General features: G+C 37.9%; 2 protein-coding genes across 4 annotated transcripts in view; one reads left to right on the top strand and one right to left on the bottom strand.

The window, feature by feature from the left end:
- TET1 (tet methylcytosine dioxygenase 1) overlaps positions 1–17,201 on the top strand; it is a 96,863-nt gene that overhangs the window by 690 nt on the left and 78,972 nt on the right. The window contains exons 1-2 of one of the 2 annotated variants that reach the window (XM_053984215.1): positions 13,872–13,960; positions 14,993–15,087. The gene's annotated coding sequence lies outside the window, so the exon portion shown is untranslated. Of the gene's footprint in view, positions 1–13,871; positions 13,961–14,992; positions 15,088–17,201 lie in introns of those variants that run through there. The other variant, XM_053984213.1, reaches the window with a different exon arrangement.
- On the bottom strand, positions 645–17,116 carry SLC25A16 (solute carrier family 25 member 16). 2 transcript variants are annotated; one of them, XM_053984216.1, is made up of 9 exons: positions 17,005–17,116; positions 16,098–16,190; positions 13,871–14,004; positions 12,131–12,194; positions 6,182–6,303; positions 5,617–5,683; positions 4,717–4,879; positions 3,752–3,820; positions 645–2,210 (listed from the first exon to the last, which is right to left on the bottom strand). In XM_053984216.1, exons 1-9 carry the CDS (start codon positions 17,096–17,098, stop codon positions 2,054–2,056), a joined length of 963 nt encoding a protein of 320 aa, XP_053840191.1. In that variant the 5' UTR covers positions 17,099–17,116; the 3' UTR covers positions 645–2,053. The 2 variants fall into 2 exon arrangements, with proteins under 2 accessions (XP_053840191.1, XP_053840192.1); XM_053984217.1 differs by lacking the exons at positions 13,871–14,004; positions 16,098–16,190; positions 17,005–17,116 and adding an exon at positions 12,603–12,635.

The raw sequence follows: 17,201 nt of genomic DNA, 5'->3' as shown, positions 1-17,201 counted from the left end.
GAAATCGGGGATTGTGAAAAATGTTTGCAATTTTAAGATCCATCAGCATTCTCCACGTATGACTGTAATTTCAGGAATCGATATTAAAATACTTTCATACACTGTTAAATTTTATTTTGAAAAAACTAATTCTGAAAATACAGCACAGTTCCATCAAGTAGGTATGTTTTTCACATCCAATACCAGACACAAGAATTTAGGAGATACTTTTTGTTCTCTTCCTCTCAGGCATAACCATGCTGGGTTCTGCTTTATTCTGCCCTACAACTGCTTAACTTATCATGACACGCCTCAAATATATCTCTGGTAGTAGAATTAAGATGTAAAACTCTTAATAATTCCTAACAGTATTCACATGAAAAAGAACTGGTTTATTTGCTCACACAGCAAAACAATGCAAAGAAAGGCACTTTAGTTTTCCTAACAGAGTGGACTTATCTCTACTGCAAGAACTTAAAATGTAAAAGTTCACTGTAATATTGGCTAGCTTTCCTTTATGTGAAACTAAAGATCAGATGAAAAAGCATATTTATTGTCACTTAATTAAGAATTACAATGTTGTGCATATTTACCTATTAGGGCAAACAGATCATTCCAGAAACATATATTCGTCCTGGTTGCAACACACACAAATCACACAAAGATACTAGTTCAAAAATTTTAATAAAATATATCCAGATACATTTCATTCTCTGTCCATTGCTACACTGCAAATTTCAAAGAAATACATATTTTTAAGAAATTGGGGGGAAAATTGAGCCACATAACTTGGTATTGAATATATAACTGAAAATCCAGTTTGTTAAATTTGTCAAAATTAAGCAAATCAGTCTTACCATCCACCACTTAACATAACCATTGCCAATTCTTAGAAGACACTAAAATATTTACAATAAATAAATAACTTACATGAAGTAAATGCTTTACAGTTTCCTGAATCAAGTGAGTAAAATCAAGAGTACCAATGCAAATCATGTATAAAATAATTCCTTCCAGAAAAGGAATTACAGGAGGAGGCAAACATGCAATAGTCTATTGCATACCATGACTTCAGGAACAGTACATACACACACCCACAGAGGCCAATAATCTTATTTTCCTTTTCTGCGTGAGGCTGCATGTGGTCCGTATGCCTAAACAAGTCACTGCAGCAGCATGCAGTCTTCTTTGGCACCATGGTTTAAGGTAGGGAAAAACCTGCTTACACCAGCTAGTACTGGGAAGTACATAACATGCTCAGCCTTGAACAAACCAAACCAAGAACATGCAGCTCCACAGAAAAGCTTTCTAAGATTAGGCCCTACCTGCCACAAGGACATCCTTTCTAGCACTCATCCCTGTAAAATTCCCCCTGCTTTTATTTGTGTAGTACAGCATTTCTTAGAATAGAATGTACACCAAGGAACTGGTTTCCAAATTGCAAGATACCTAATACTGCTAAATAGATCTTGCTGGTTCTAGCTGAAATGGCTGAAGATACCTTCCTGGGCAGCTATCTGAACACATATGCATTGTTCTTGCATACAGAAAACTTGTACAGAACAAGAATAAAAGGCTGCTGAAGTGTGCTCTGCCAAGCTCAGCTTCTACAGACCTGGCAAGGAGCTGAATGCTAAAATAATTGCATTATGTTCAAATCCGTTCATTACATTTAATTTTTAAAGAAGAACAGATGCCTAAATACTAGCTTCAAAAACAGCATAATCAGCAGCATCTAACTCCTGGAATGGTGATAAAGCTGAATAACTAACAGCTTGGAGCCCGTATAAAATGTGGGTGTCATCTCCAAAACTGTATCATTCCTACAATTCATATAATGAAGCCTAAAAGATCAAGTGCAAAAAAAGTGTTTAGATCTAGCTAATGTTTATTTTAATGTGTCACCTGGTTTTGAGTCCAGGAAATTAAGCACATTTTGGCAAATAAAGATGTCAGACAACAGCAGGTCCACAGTAACAGAATGCTTTTTTTGTTAAACTTCAAGTCATTTATTCATCAATATCATTTGAGGATTGATAGTGTAGTTTTAAGAAAAGTCTTCAAAAAGAAAGAATCAGTTGAGGTGCAAGAATTGTTTCATAAGTTCATAAGTGGTGAAAGCCACGGCCTGGGAAGGAATACAGCGAATGTAATTCAAGGATAGACCACGGTACAGTCCTCTTCGTACTCCGTGTTGTTGATACACGTATTTCAGTGTCTGCACCATGGTACTGGAAAAATAAATCATTCATGGATACACACATTCAGTACCAAAATCATGTTCTTTAAATACAAGATACTTTTTACTTGGGTTTTAAGAGAACCATGCAGAAAAACCCATGGCATTCCACACAGCAAAGCCACATATGACTAAAAAGCCAACCTGGGCTTCCGCAATAAATTTGGGCCCAAGGACTGGGAATTGGAAAGAGGATGGTGCAGTCCCAGCTAAACTAGTGTCGGCCTGAAAACACCTGCCCTGCAAGACATATTACAGTATTTTACACCAGAACAGCTCCACGCATTCTCTTGCCTAACTGGCAGGAAAGAGCAGAGAAGCATAAATTCCATTTACAAATAACAGCCTGGGTATATAATATTTTACCTTATTAAAAGCAGAAATTGCACTGTATGTGCAAAGAGAACTTTCTTCACCTACTTGTATTGAAACTAAGCAGACACGAAATAGAAAGCACTTGAAGTGCTTGGTATTTCCATGCTATTGAAGACAGTGCTCTTGAAGAGCATCTTCCATATGTTCCAAAGCTTCGAGACTTCCTGCTTGCTTTATCCTCTCATCCTCTAAAGACAGACCTGTGTCTCTCCTTCAAAGCACAGCCCTCTATATGGTCACAACAAAATTGTTAAATGGGGAAGCCTCGGGTCTGTAAAAGCAGTCCTCACAAATGCAAAAAGTAAAACCCTGAGAACAATGAACACATTTTTATTTTTAAATCATCAGGAGTGGAAAATAACCAAGAAAAAAAAAAGAAAAAAAGGCTGGTAAAGAAAACAGAACAGAACCTTCAAAGTTAAGCAATATCGAGGTTGTTTGTGAAAGGTCACTCAGGCTGCTCTTGGTAGGATCCAACCTTCCACACAGGAGGTTCACAGTGAACTGCACTGGATTCAGGCATACACAATTACACAGGATTGAAACTAACCAAGAGAAAACTGTCCCAGAATTGAAATTGATTGAGACAATTTGAAATTCAGAAAGTTTCTCAAGATGAGAGCTGAGTTAATACTATTATGATTTTTAAGTTATTATGGTGCTTCCACTTCTACTGGAGGAACCTCAACAATGTGTAGGGTATAAGAGATTACTGTAACTGAAAAAAAGCTCAAATAAAATTATATTATGGAAAATCATCTTATGGAACAGATTCTGCACCCTTAAAATACATTCTAAAACTAGTACATTTCAGTAGAAACATTCAGTCTCTTTTTTAGAGATCTTGCTGATATTAAAGGTAGCACAAGTTGCATTAAAATACAAAAAAATTATTTTACTAGTAGAGATACAGGATTACTAACAAGGATGCCATATTATTTCAGGTATTTTTTTAATCCCAGGTTGAAAATGGTAGCGTTTGTCTGCAGGGAAACATCTTTATTGAAAGAATGAAGAAATCAACAGCACAGTAGTTCAGGGGGTGGGGGTGGTTGTTTTCTTATGGTAGTTGCTTTCTTTTAAAATTTAAAATCAAGAGCTGAACTTAGCTCAGACATCCAAGAACTCATTCAGTACAGATGAAAAGGAAATACTTACAGGCACTTTTCAGAGTCTGGGAGAACCGCTCCTAACTGCATTCGCCTCCGAGTTACATCCAGGGGATATCTACAGGGAAGACATGGAAACAGCAGGTCAGGCAGGTGCGTGACAGCTGTTGGAATGTTGTTTAAACAAGAACACAAAGAAATCCGTGCAACCTCCCAGCTCTCTTTTCACTGAGTCAGGAATCCAGCTTAGATTCTCAATGCAGTGAAAACCTCACCAAAATGGGAGACTCCCCTTATACAACCAAAACCAGCAAACCAGAGCTCTTAATATATTCTATTTGGCACTAGTAAGGAAGACACATGAAGATCAGATAAGCGTATAAAACAGTCTGTAAAACGCTGAAGGGAGAAGACATCTGCATTGAAAATAAAATTAACAGTTTGAAGATTAATAGGCAGTGATATTTGCAATGCAGGGATTTAGTGAAAAATCCATGCTGTATAAGTCCATTGAATTAACTTATTTTATGGACAAAATAAAATAGAACAAGGACAGAGTGAGGAAGGAAAAAGCAAGTAAAGTAATAAAAATGCCAAATACAATATCTAAGACTTGTTTGGCTTTAATTTTTTTTTTTATTCCTATGGCTTCACAGGTTACATAGATTTGAAAGTAAATTGGAATAGTGAAATTCTGCAAATTATGTTCAGGGTCAAAATTTTTTAGTTTTCCAAACAAGCTAAGAAACAACATTGTTACTAAAAAAGACTCCAGTGGGTTTTAGGAGATTTGCCTGAATTTGTTTAATTGACTCATTGCATAACTCTTAAAAGACCCTGAGGATTAAATAGATATTTAGTAAGTAAGTGAAACAATAGGAAATACCTGCATTTCAGTATTTGATTAATTTAAAAACCTTACTAATAATTAGACTTAGATAAAATTGTGTTAGATAAAAGTTTCTTTAGAATGAACAGCTACAGAGATGAAACCAACCCCATGCCCAAACTTACGATATCGTCTGAGCTATTGCTCCAGCTATGCCACCACACAGCAGGTTTACGTGTGTTTTCAAAACTAAGACATCGGGGTTATCTAATGAAGGCCGTCCAAGCAAGTTAGGTGCTTGAGCAAGTCCAATGCTCTTTAAGGTACCAAAGGTAAAAAATGAAAAACCTAAAAGGAAATTTAATTTTATGTACTTTCATAAAAAAATCTATTTGTTGATGTATCATCATAAACAGAAAGCTACATTTACAAAATGAAACTATTTTCCAGTTCTTTCAGAGGTTTTTTCTTAAGCAGAAAAACAGATAAACAGTAATTTGAACTTCTACAGAAACTTCTGTCCAAATGGATTTGTGTTTATACATAACGCTACAAGAATACTTTAAATAAGCTTGACTGTGAGTTTTAAATTACTGGATTGCTGTCAAGAATCTTTCCTTGCCGCTAAGAATTGCTCCTGAGATCTTTCTAAGTGAGAGACATGTCTCAGCTTTTAAAAACGAGGGTAGTTGATTGAGCCGGGCTGTTCTGCTCCCCTGTTGCACATCGCCGCTGCTCTACGTGCGGGAGTGTTTACGGAACACCACCAGGAGATGGAGCCAACGGAGGCTCTGAGGCCGCATTTACAGAGCGCCCGCTCCCAAGGATCTGCCTGCTGGAGAGAAACAGCCTCCTTGTTTTCTTGGGGGGAAACTGGGAAGCCCAAGACAACCACTAGTTTACCTTTCTCACTCTCAGCTCCAAAATGCAGAAATGCTAGGCTTTGACTATTGAAGACACTTTTAAAGGAGCATCATTGAAAGTAATTTGGACAGGAGCTAATTAACTAGGTGTGCAAATATATTAAACCAATTTAGTAGTGCACAGAACTGCTGAAGGACTGGCACGTTCTGGTTTTAACTTACCCGCATATGGTGCCATTCCCACCACAGTTGGCATCAGCCCTCTGTAGAATCCACTAAAACCACCTTCCTTTGAAAGAAAAACACAGCAGCATTTGTAGCAAGAAATACAAGTCTTGAGTTACCCACTGTTCATACGGACTCCCATGGCAGCCATCTGACTAGCACCATCTACCACCAAGGAGCTCATGTCATGCTCTGCTTCCTGTGCCTGAAGAATTGAAGGGACAACTGCCTGGCTCCAAAGGAAATAAGGAAGTGAAAACAAAAGAGAAAAATCTACACCCATTATAACTGAAAACATTTATACACAGCCCTCCTCCCCAAATCTTTTTGGTAACATCACTACTTTTCTTGAAAAGCAGCTTCTCTGCTGTTTCTGACCTCCCACGTACACGAGCCTTAGCTACAGCTCAGCAGCATCCAAATAACTTTTTACATTAAAAAATTCAAAGTGCACGCCATGAAGTCATGTTACTTTGCACTAAGCCATCATGTTCAACGCAGTGCAACATTATGTAAGAGCATGCTTTGCTTTGACAGAACTGAAGATTAAAAGAAAAAATACCTTTGTGTAAATCATCTTGAATGCATGGATAATTCCCATGTACTTGTGTTCCCCTTTTACTTGGAACGCCAGGCGAACTCTAACCATATCAAGAGGGTAAGTACAAATCACTGCTGTAATACCTTTATTAAAAACAAAAACAAAACAAGCAAACAAAACTCACCTACACCTTATCTGATTCTAGGATTATTTTGAAAAGTAGAATTTCCTTTCCTGGCAGTGAATACAATAGCATATATAAACTATTTGGTTAAAGAAACACTTAAAGTCACTTATAATCAGTAAAGACGAACACTAACTCCAGCAACACACAAAGGATTTATGTTTGTACTTGATGTTCACTGAAGCAGCACACCTAGGCCCAGATTTTCCAAGATTTATAGGCCTGGCTATATTCACCTGAGCAATCTTATTGAAATTCATAGCTCCTAAGAATCAGGCTAGTCAAGTACATCAGCTTTACTGGATTGCAACCATTAAACCTAAACCTACCATATTAAAAAAAATTTCAAACCACCGAATTTATATGTTTTATTCCAAAAAGGTTCTGTCAGAATTTGCTGTCATTGCTGGGTATAGATACATGAATCTATCTACTGTATCTGAAAATATTAAACATATTCTAACAACACACTAAATATATTCCGATTACATCTAAAACAGAGCCAGGCTCATACTGATAAGAAGTACTTAACTGTGTTGCATTACTGCATTTTAATAGTTCATGTTACATCAGCACTTCTATTTTAAAACTGAGCAGAAAAGCTTTCTGGACTTAAGAGGCAAAATAAAAGGGAAAGAAATCAAATCTTAGAACTCATCTTGTTAGGAGCTGCTTCAAAACACCTTAAATGCTGACCAACTTGCAATTTTGGGAGTACAACTCCAGTACAGAAAACAACAATTCTAACACTTGCCTGAGTAACAAATTCTTTCCAGCTGCTAGGTATTGAGGTAAACCAGTCAATGGCTGACAGATTCTTTGGAAGGAATAGTTAAAACTGTTGACTAACAACAGTGGTCATTTTCTGATGGTACACCACAGTCACCAAAAAAAAACCATCAAAAAACCAAGACTCACACAAAAAAAAAAAAAAAATCTGGGGAAAGGCAAAGAAGAAAGTAAAAATCTTTGTAACTGGCACTGTTTTCTAAAAACTGCTTTGATTTAGGGAAATGTAGCTTTTTAAAATTGGTCCTACAGAAGATAAGTACGCTTTTTGTGGAAAGAAAACTGTCACTTGTTTTTGTCAGGAAATTGTCACTTCCTTTTAAGTTTTAATAGTTTCTTAATGAACTTTTTGTAGGTATCATCTCCCCTCCTTTCCACAAGGCCAAGACAAATCCATAACAGGGGGAAGAAAAAAAGCAAACAAACCAACAACAAAATCCAAAAGCAACACAACTCCTGCAGACAAGCTCTTTGTAACTTTTATGCCTGGATTTAAGAAAAACCCAAAAAAAAAACACTGCTCTGATAAACTGAATGATCTGAAAGTTACCAGGATTAGATGGTGAGATAAAAAAACATTGCAAGTGAGCTATCCAAAAATCTGACACTGACACAAAACTCTCAGTTGGGAACCAAGTTTGTGGGATTCTGGATTATCCCACCAGTAATTCATTTTCAAAGACAAAAACAACTCTTTTGGAGATTTTGGAAAAGTCCTCTGAACAAAAGGGAGACATCTGCAGTTTATCTCTGAAGTTGTCTCACCCACAGGATTCAACAGTTGGAAGCTGCAAAACACTAAAGCAACTTCAAGACTGTTTCCACTGTCTTACATAAAATGCAATCCCTCAGTCTCGAGCCTTTCCCTAATAGATTCCCTGAGATGTCCAGAAATATCATCAAATAGACCAATTAAAGCAGTTTAAAAAAAATTGAGGGGGGGGTGGAAGCACCTTTACAGAGCTTAAGAGTGCCATCCCTCTTCAGAAAGCAGACTTTACGCCCTCTTCTCTTTCCAATCACGCACTGATATCTACCCAGGCACTTCCTCTGAACAAAGGCTAGCAACCGACCAACCAAGAGCTTGGTGAATGCACTATCTAGTGAGCACACTCTGGAAGTAGTACAGTTTAAAAAAAAAAAAGCTACAGATGAAACTGAAAGAAATGGTATGTAGTAAGGATTTAAATAGAAACTTTTAGTATTTTTTTCTTAAAATCTTCTAGCCATGAATTTTTGAAAAAAATGAAAAGTAAAAAGGGGAATATATGCTGTCTTGTAGCAACTAGGAGAGGCATGTTACTGCTTTACTGTTCATCTAAGGAAAATGTACACACAAGGGACCAAGATTTCTCTTGGGGCTCAAGAGAGACACTATCCAAGAGGAATGGCAGCCAGCTGTGGGACACAAAATCATTGTGATGAGGTCTAAAAGATTACTCATCTCACCTCTGAGAGAAGTCATTATGAGAAGTCAGACCACAGCATCTTAAGGCTCAGTCCCAGGCTCGAAAAAGCAAAGTGTATCCCCATAAATGACAGCTAAGCCAAAAATCTCTGCAGGGGTAGGTTAAATAGGACAGATTCAAAAGTGTATCAACAGTTCAGAGATACATACAGCACTTGCCACTGTCTGATCTGAAATAATCATAATAGGGGAATGTAGCTACACCCTTCAAAGAGCCACTTCCTCAAATCCAGCAGACTTTTTCACTGCCAATGCTGACTCAGAAGTTAGGGAAAGACTTCACTTCCCATATTGTCCTCAGCACCTTTGACCACTCTTGGGGACAAGATACTGGATTACACAGACTAAAGACACTGAAGCACATTAGACTATCCTTGATTTTCTTCCCAGGCTTCGGGAGTTAACAATGAGATTAGCTCCACAGGGATTCATCTGTCTCCCAGTTTCCCTACTATCCCTCTGTTCTTAGTAATTTTCTTTCTTTGGAAATAAAAAAACTATGTGGAACAAGAAAAAACAAGTGAAATACATTTACATTGCAAACACAGCTGGTATGCAAGTTTTATGATCTCTGTATCATGCTCTTTGTACTGTATCAGTAGCTCCAGAGATCAAATTAAGCACTGCCAGGAGATTCAGAGGAATAAAGCTCAAAAACTGATAAGCACAAGACATAGCCTTGAACTGCAGATTTTCTCCTTAGCTAATATAAAGATTAAATTATCCAAGTAGCAGCTTCTGAACAAAATAAAGCTTCAAAAACTACAAACAGAGAAATTGCTGATGACCAAAAATATTTGCCAGGTTAAAGAATGCCTGATTTATTAGTCCTAATTATTTTTTATGTCCAATATGTGATTCTGTTTCCCTCCATAGCACATCTGAAGAAGCAGACCAGATTTTTTTTAAATGCTGACTGAAGTAGGTAACTGTTAATTACAAACTATTTAAAATGGAGACAGTCATATCCTCCTGGATAGTGCTAGGTCAGTACTATTTTCAATCACTTTTAGTAAAAGTAAAAAGCTAAAAACAAAAGCATACTTTCTGTATTAGTTTAATGGGACTTGAGTTTATTCTAGATAACATCTAGTCTTTTTTGGCTTTGTCATTTTGAAGTTAATCAAGTGCAGAAGAGAAAATACACATTTCTGTGTTTTGATTTGGATTTTTCTATTAGAAAACTTTAAAAAAATGTAAAATCATCCTGTGATGTTTTATTGAATGTTACTTGTTCATTTTTGTTGTCATTTGATAAATTTCTTTCCTAAACCACACCAACCTCTATGATTTCTCTTCTGCCCAGCTCTGTCTTTCCTTAAAAGAAGCTATACACTACTTATCTGTTAATGAAGTGTTACAGCTGAAATTTGAATCACACAAGACTCAGGAAATTCAGAGTTAGAGTTTCCACAGTAACTTTAACTGGGTCTCCTTAAATATATGCATTACAATAGGCTTTTCTTTCCTCCCCCTCCACTACCCCCATCCTCACTGCCTTGTTTTCCCCTGTGGATATGCTTTTGATCCTGTTTATCACTTACAGAAGACACATAAATGTTTCCCACCACTTTGAGCTGATTCAGGTGTGTTGACCACTAGTCATGTTGGAAACACTGACATAAACAAGGTTTAAGTACAGTTGGTACAGAGGACTGAAAGCAGACAGCTGCCTGGCTAAATGGTGCAGAAGGGACAAAAAGTTCAAAGAAATACAGGTTATCTAGTCTCAATTTAATACTGCATCTCATGAAACTGTGACGGCCCCTCTGCACCAACACTGGGGTTTGTCCAGCACATCACCTCCTTTAGTGTTAAAGCATGGAAGAAACAGAAGAATATCCTTTATTGGAGCCAGCACAGGAGGGAAAGCAAGAAATATTACCAACTGCTTTCAAGTCTTGTCTTTTTTATTTGCAAACCTAGAAAACTTCTGTACCAGATTTCAAACTCTTAGTTTGCTCTTCTTAGTGCCTCCTTCCTCCCCTCTATCTCCTTGATATACTTAAGATAAACCCTCTGCCTCTTATTATCTAAAGAATATCCCAAGAAGCAGTTAATGCCACCTAGTAAACAAATAGTGAGACACTAATAATATTTGACTGCTGTGTTCATCTGACCCCTAAGTCAAGCTCAGTTCCTCACTTTGGGGTTCTAAAAATGAAACTAATGAGTATATTATACTTAAACACACCACACAAAGCAGATTGTGCTTGCCAGATAGTTCTGTATATTAATTTATTTCTGTTATTCTAACCACACAAACCAGATTTAACCAGTAAGGTGCTTACAACAATGCCAGATGCTATTAATTTATTTATGGGAAGAATTCCATCCCATCCAACACTGACAGACTAAGCTGATTACACAGTGTTTTCACAGTGCCTCCCAGTCAGGTTCCCAGTCTCTGACAAAGGTCCTGGAAAAGCTAATAACAATAATAATGGTTTTTTTGGGGGGGTGGGGGGGGAAGTGAATTGCAAAATGGTCCTTAGAACAGTTAAAGCCAGGGGAAAGGAAAAAATAGGAAGAAAAGAAATAACATCTATAGATCTGGGTTTTTTTTATTATTATTTTTCAGATAGAAAGCCAGCCAAGTTCTGGAACATATCTTAGCAAACAGGCTTTGTTAGTTTTTAGGACTATTCTCATTGTTTAATTTCATTTTCTTTCCTCTGACACCACACAAAGCCTGGATGATTTAATGAGATCTTCCTAGTTTAACTGAAGGTAGCATTAAAAAAAAAAAACACAGTATTTTTTTTTTTCCAAAAGAAGCTAAATATGAATACCTGTAACTATTTAAGGACTGTCACTAGACAGTAGTAAGCCTATTTTTACCAAGGAAAAGCACATGAAGAATCACTTCAATTAAAACTCACACCACTATTACTTACCTTCCCCTGTTTTTTTCTTAGCTACTTTTGACTCAATGACTAGTAAGAGGAAAACAAATATATTATCATACTATACACTGGCGCTTGACTGATAGGATTTTCTGCTGCTATTGCACTAATTAACAAATGAGAGATTTTAACATTCACAAATACGATCTAAAGAGCATTCATGACAAACCTGCACTGGACATAGAAAAGTAGACATTTCTGACAAATCCTAAGAAACAACTCATTTAAGAAGCCACAGTTCTCTCTATTTCTGCGGACTTATATTCAACCTAGCAGCAGTGGCAGAGGGCTGATGAGCTAATTCTACCAGAACCTGCAACTTTATATTTCATATTGATCACACTGGTTTTTACACTTTTAAAATGCCATCATAAAAGACTATTAAAAAACTGTGCTTCACAACATAGCACAGAATTCACCACTTGCACGAATATTTTTAAAAGAATCCTCTTAGACAAACAGATTTCAATTAGGCAACCACATTAAATTAACCACTTACTAGCATATTTGCTTAATACAAATTTGCAGGAGTTTGACCCAACACCACGTCATCAACTCATCCTCTGAAGGAATATTAACTTCTCAGCAAAAGGCATGTCTGAAATCCAAGTACAAAACTATACCTGCCATGGATCCAGCCATTAATCGATGCACATGCCCAGAAATCCCAAGCTGCTTCTTTATCACCTATATAATATGGAACATTTATAGTAGTCAGATATTAGAAAAGACAGGGAAATACAGCACAAAGTTTACTAGCACATTAGTGCAAACTCTGCAGCAGTTTCCACCAAGTTTACAATGCTACAAATTCAAGCCAGAACATTTAATTACTGTTAGATTTTTTAAACACTGTTTCCAATGTTAAACACTGTTTCCACTGCTGCTGTTTCAAATTCTTATTAAAAACATGGAAGTACTAAAATTCTACTAACAAAGCAAAACAATAATTTGAAAGTATTTGTACTGTTCACTTCAGAAACTAGATTGTTTATTTAGTTATCATTAATGTGAGTTAAACAAGGCAAACTGAGTATATAGAGAGCAAAAGACACTGAACAAAGTTGAAAAGTAAGAAGAGTCAATTTTTCTTACATGCACATCATGTGAAATACTCCCATAAAGATTTTTACTGGATTAAAAGAAAAAAAGAAAAGAAAAAAAAAAAAAAAGAGAAACAAAAAGGAAGAGAAAAAGGACAACATTTCAGATAAAGTTAATTACGACCTGGAAGGAAGTTAGAAATTACTTTCCAGGCTTTTTATCAAATAACTGAGACTTGCACTTTGTGCTATAAAGATCATTTAGTATCTTCCTCCTTTAAGATTTTCTTTTTCTTTTACATATCCATGCAAAATACTGTGAAGGTTTCTGGTCAATTAATAGGTAAAGAAAGCGCTATGATGCTAACTGGGTTCTTGAAATTGCAGAGTCATAAATCATTTCAATTATAAAGGAGGGCATGCTGTCTTTTATTCCACACAACATAAAACACGCACAGATCAACAGCATTCATGATTACAGCACAAAGAAAAGAACCTACAAAACCCATTACAGTAACTTCTTTGTATCAGTCTTCTGAAATTTACTCTTAGGGAAGGGAATCACAATTTCAATCCCATTGTCCTCAGTAAATATTGTACCATTTACTTGGCTGGGTACTAAGTCTGATCTTTCAAACATGAAATTTCTCCTCACTAATAGCCAAATGGTATTTTTTGCCACAAACAGCAATGTTTAAAAATACCTTCATGCTAACAACTGACCTTCATGAGATGTTGCAAAGATTTATTATGAAAGGGTAAAGGCAGGGAAACAGAAAAGAATCGACAAATCCTGTAGAACCCTGAAATGAGCATTTTTACCTACAAGGTTATTTTTATCTACAGCTTGATATGATAATTTGTCAGGTCAAATGTAAGTCATATCCAGACAGATTTTCAAGTTTAAGTCGTTTTATCCATGAAGTACTAGGAATCCCAACATAAATACAATAAAGTTGTTTCATTCTACATTTTTTTCCTATATTATTCACAAAGGGCTACCTCATAGCAATAGAAATAGCAGCAGACTTGAAATTACTTTGTGTTTTCATTAAAAGAAAGGGTATTATTCTCAACAATACAAGCATTTAGAAATCAGTGTGATTTTCTTTTTCCTTAAGCAATATTGCAAAAGCTTCCCTGTTGCCCTGGTATTTTTTAATGAGTAAATTCTGATAAAATTAAGCCACCTTAGAAAAGATATGCAGCTACTTAATAAGACACAGAAGTTTCAGTGTTAGTTTCACTCACTCAACCAGTCTGTGTTCATTGCAGGCAGGAAAAAAACAAAAGGAAAAGGAAAACAATAAATTCAGCTACCTTTTTATATTGGTCAAATGCCATAAACTGAATAGCGCCGTACGGAAAGATTCTAATCATCATCGCCCCATTTCCTTTATACAGCCCAAGGTAACCTTCCTTTTTGGGGACAGCACACAACGTAGAAAATACTCCTGCAGCAATACAAAACAGGGTATTTAACACTGGGGAAGGAAAAAAAAAATCAAGCAAATGCTACTGTAAAGAAAGTAAGCATATAAAGCTAAGGCTGCATCATGTTGCTCATATAAGTGTGGAAAATCCACTTTCACTGCCCAAACATTGCTGGAGGGGAGAGCCTTAAGGTTACTTATCAGTTTGCTATCTCCCAGACTCAGTGAACCTCTGCACTCAGGCCCCAGTACTTGCCTGGACTGTGAGCAATGCTCCTGCAGATGCCACTACCCATCCACAGCAGCCTAAGGCCAGCAACACAGGGGAGGGAACTGGCTGACTTACAATTCAGTCAATTCTAAACAAATAAATAAATAATGCTTTAAATTCTAAAACCATGGCAAAATTATATTGCTACGTGCTAAATTACAGATTAAATGCCATCACTGAGGAAATCAAACTTGTTGAAGACTCTCATTACTTACAACTTAACATCTCACACTCTTTGTCTCAGAGTTGTTGCAACACGAAGCAATCCTACTTCCTTTTAATCAGCAGCAAATAATGCAAGATCGCACAAAGTTTTGGCACAACCTATAGTTTTACTATAAGTGTTAGCTATGCACAGTTGCTATCAAATTCACTTTTTAGTTTGATTCTATAAAATAATTAACTGATAGTCAAACAGTTTTAATTCATATGCAACTACTAAATAAGAATGGAAAATGAAAAAGATATCTTGCTTTCAGGCAGGAAGAAAAGAGTGGCTGACAAACTTTCATTTGAAGTTTTAACAAAACAAGTATCTATTAGTTTCTGAGATTCTAAGAATATGAATAGATTAGTGCACTTTGTTACTATATCATTGTATATTAAGATATTATTACATATTTAGTAGCAAATTTACTTTTAAGATGTCATGCTTATTACATGCCTCTGAACTTACTTATGCCAAGACCAGAATTTCTCTCTATGCTGCAATGATGAGTTACTGTTTCTATTTCCTAGAACACAGCGAGATCCACAAGCTCCACAGTGCAAAGGTAGAAAAACACACAGGGAGGACTCTGATGAACTGAACCATCGTGTCTCTGCACTTACAGGTACCTCATCCACATAATTCTCCTTTTTTGCCTACATGTAACATGGATATGCATTCAAGTCAGACACAGTTCAAATAATCAGCATCATATCTGACTTCCAAAATAGGGAATAACATAAGATTTTACTTGCCAACTATGGCACAGTACAAAGCAAATTGAAGATTTAAAATCCCAGTCAAACCAATTATTTCACCCTCCAATTCTTAGACTTGACTGTATACTTGTGTCTGTGTTACTAAAACACATTGCTTGTGTTTCCCTTTTTGCCACTGTGAATATATATATCCACTGAATTTTATGATTTAGCAATGATTGATTTTTCCAACTTCTAAAAAACATTATATTTAGTGTCTAAGCCAAAAACAAGTTCAGTTACATGCAAAATTAGCTGACCCAAAGTATTTTTTTTCCCTGACAATTGCAACACTTAAATTTTGGAGCAAAAGTTATGACATATTTCAGTAACATCTGACATAAATGGCTCAAATGCTCTGCACAAGAGGGCACTGTTACAGCCCGCAGAGAACAGTCCTGGACACGTGAATTTGCTTTCACCATGATGCAACACAGATGCTGAATACAGATTACCTGCACCTTACAGCAGGCACAAATCCTCTGCTCTCTCCAGTTCTCACCAGCCGTGCCTCTGTCTGAACTGCAGGGATCCCCACGGCCCCTGGGAACCACTGCAGCACAGTTGTCACTGAAATCATCCAAGCTTTGAAGCTATGATTACCAATCTCCTGCTGGCTTCTGTAAGCAGAAGATCAAGCCTAGCTCTTACATGCCTTATTGGGGATTATTCTGACATCTCAGTCGATTGATACCACAACTTACACAGGGCTTTGTTCTTCTTCTCAAACAGTAACAAAACATGGCACACAGCCTGACCAGACAGATACAACCTTCTGTCTGATGAGCACCTTTTTTATCAGCTTCATCGCTGAGTAAATTAATATACCCAAACCACACACACTACATTTAAAACCAAAAATTAGACACCATCTTACCTAGATGTTTGTAATGGTGGTTATGAGCTTGCAGCAAAATCTTTACTCGATCCAGTGGTGCAGTAGTTGTTTTGGCACAACATCCTGCAACACCTTTCCAAGAGAGAAACAGAAAAGTGACTGGATGAAAAAAGTTCTTTAGATCAGCAGTTAAATAAGTAGCTAACTCAGTCAGGAACAGGAACTGGAAAAAGCCCCAGTGACAAGTAAACAGCTTCTATCAGATGCTACAAAGCCCTTGAAGACTTAGCGAAACGTTTAATCTACTTTTCCTGTTTACAAAAACCCAGGCCACTGTCCGTCTCAGCTGCTAAGGTCGTTGCAGAAGGAACTTTCCTGAAAGTTACTCAAGAGTTTTCCATCCTTTTTCCTCCTTCCCTTTTCTGGGAAACAGCCCTTGCTGATCTTCCCAAGGAGGTGCGCTACATGTCTGCCATATACCCCGAGCCACTTCAGAGAGTGAGATCCAACAGAGAGTGTGGCATGATGTAAAAACTGTAAATAAACACAACCTTCTCCTACCCCCAGCAAATCAGTCACCTGAGACAGCACCTTAGAGAAAGAATAGGCTTTTTCTATAAAAGGTGACTAATGTTGTGTTTGCCATGCTGTCTCGCCCCTTGACACCATCTTCATCTTCTCAACGGTCTGAGGATAGGGATAATCCACCCTCCCCGAGTACCCTAACGAGGGTCTGGGCTCCGGGATCATTTAAGTGGCGGCTGACCAGGGCTCCTCGCTGGTTCTGACACACGTGCGAGTCACTGGCGTGCACCGCGCCAGTCCATGAGGGGAAAAAGGAAAAGCCAGCTCCCTGCTTCCCCAGGCGACGAGACCCGGCGGCAGTTTCACCGGGGACAGCGACACCGAGGTCCGCCTGCGCCGCCCCCCCGCCCGGGGCACCCACCTCCGGCGATGAAGGAGCGCAGCCAGTAGAAGTCTCGGCGCGCCGCGGCCGGGGGCAGCGCGGCGCCGGGCCCCGCCGCCGCCGGGGAAGCCATGGGGCACGGCAGGGCAGGGCCGGGCAGGCCCGGCGGCGGCTCCCTCAGGCGGCGAGCGGCGGCGCTCGGGGCAGCGCCGGGGCCCCGCCGCGCCGCAGGGGCG

This window comes from Vidua macroura, chromosome 8 (assembly GCF_024509145.1).
Source record: "Vidua macroura isolate BioBank_ID:100142 chromosome 8, ASM2450914v1, whole genome shotgun sequence".
In the NCBI taxonomy this organism is placed as follows: domain Eukaryota; kingdom Metazoa; phylum Chordata; class Aves; order Passeriformes; family Viduidae; genus Vidua; species Vidua macroura.
This window is presented reverse-complemented; position numbering and strand designations above follow the sequence as displayed.

Coding starts and splice junctions, on each gene's coding strand:
- SLC25A16 (XM_053984216.1), bottom strand. CDS start 17,098: ATGGCTTCCCCGGCGGCGGCGGGGCCCGGCGCCGCGCTGCCCCCGGCC. Junction 16,191..17,004: donor GCGCTCCTTCATCGCCGGAG/GTGGGTGCCCCG, acceptor TCTCTTGGAAAG/GTGTTGCAGGATGTTGTGCC. Junction 4,880..5,616: donor GGGAATGGCACCATATGCGG/GTAAGTTAAAAC, acceptor ATTTCCTTTTAG/GTTTTTCATTTTTTACCTTT.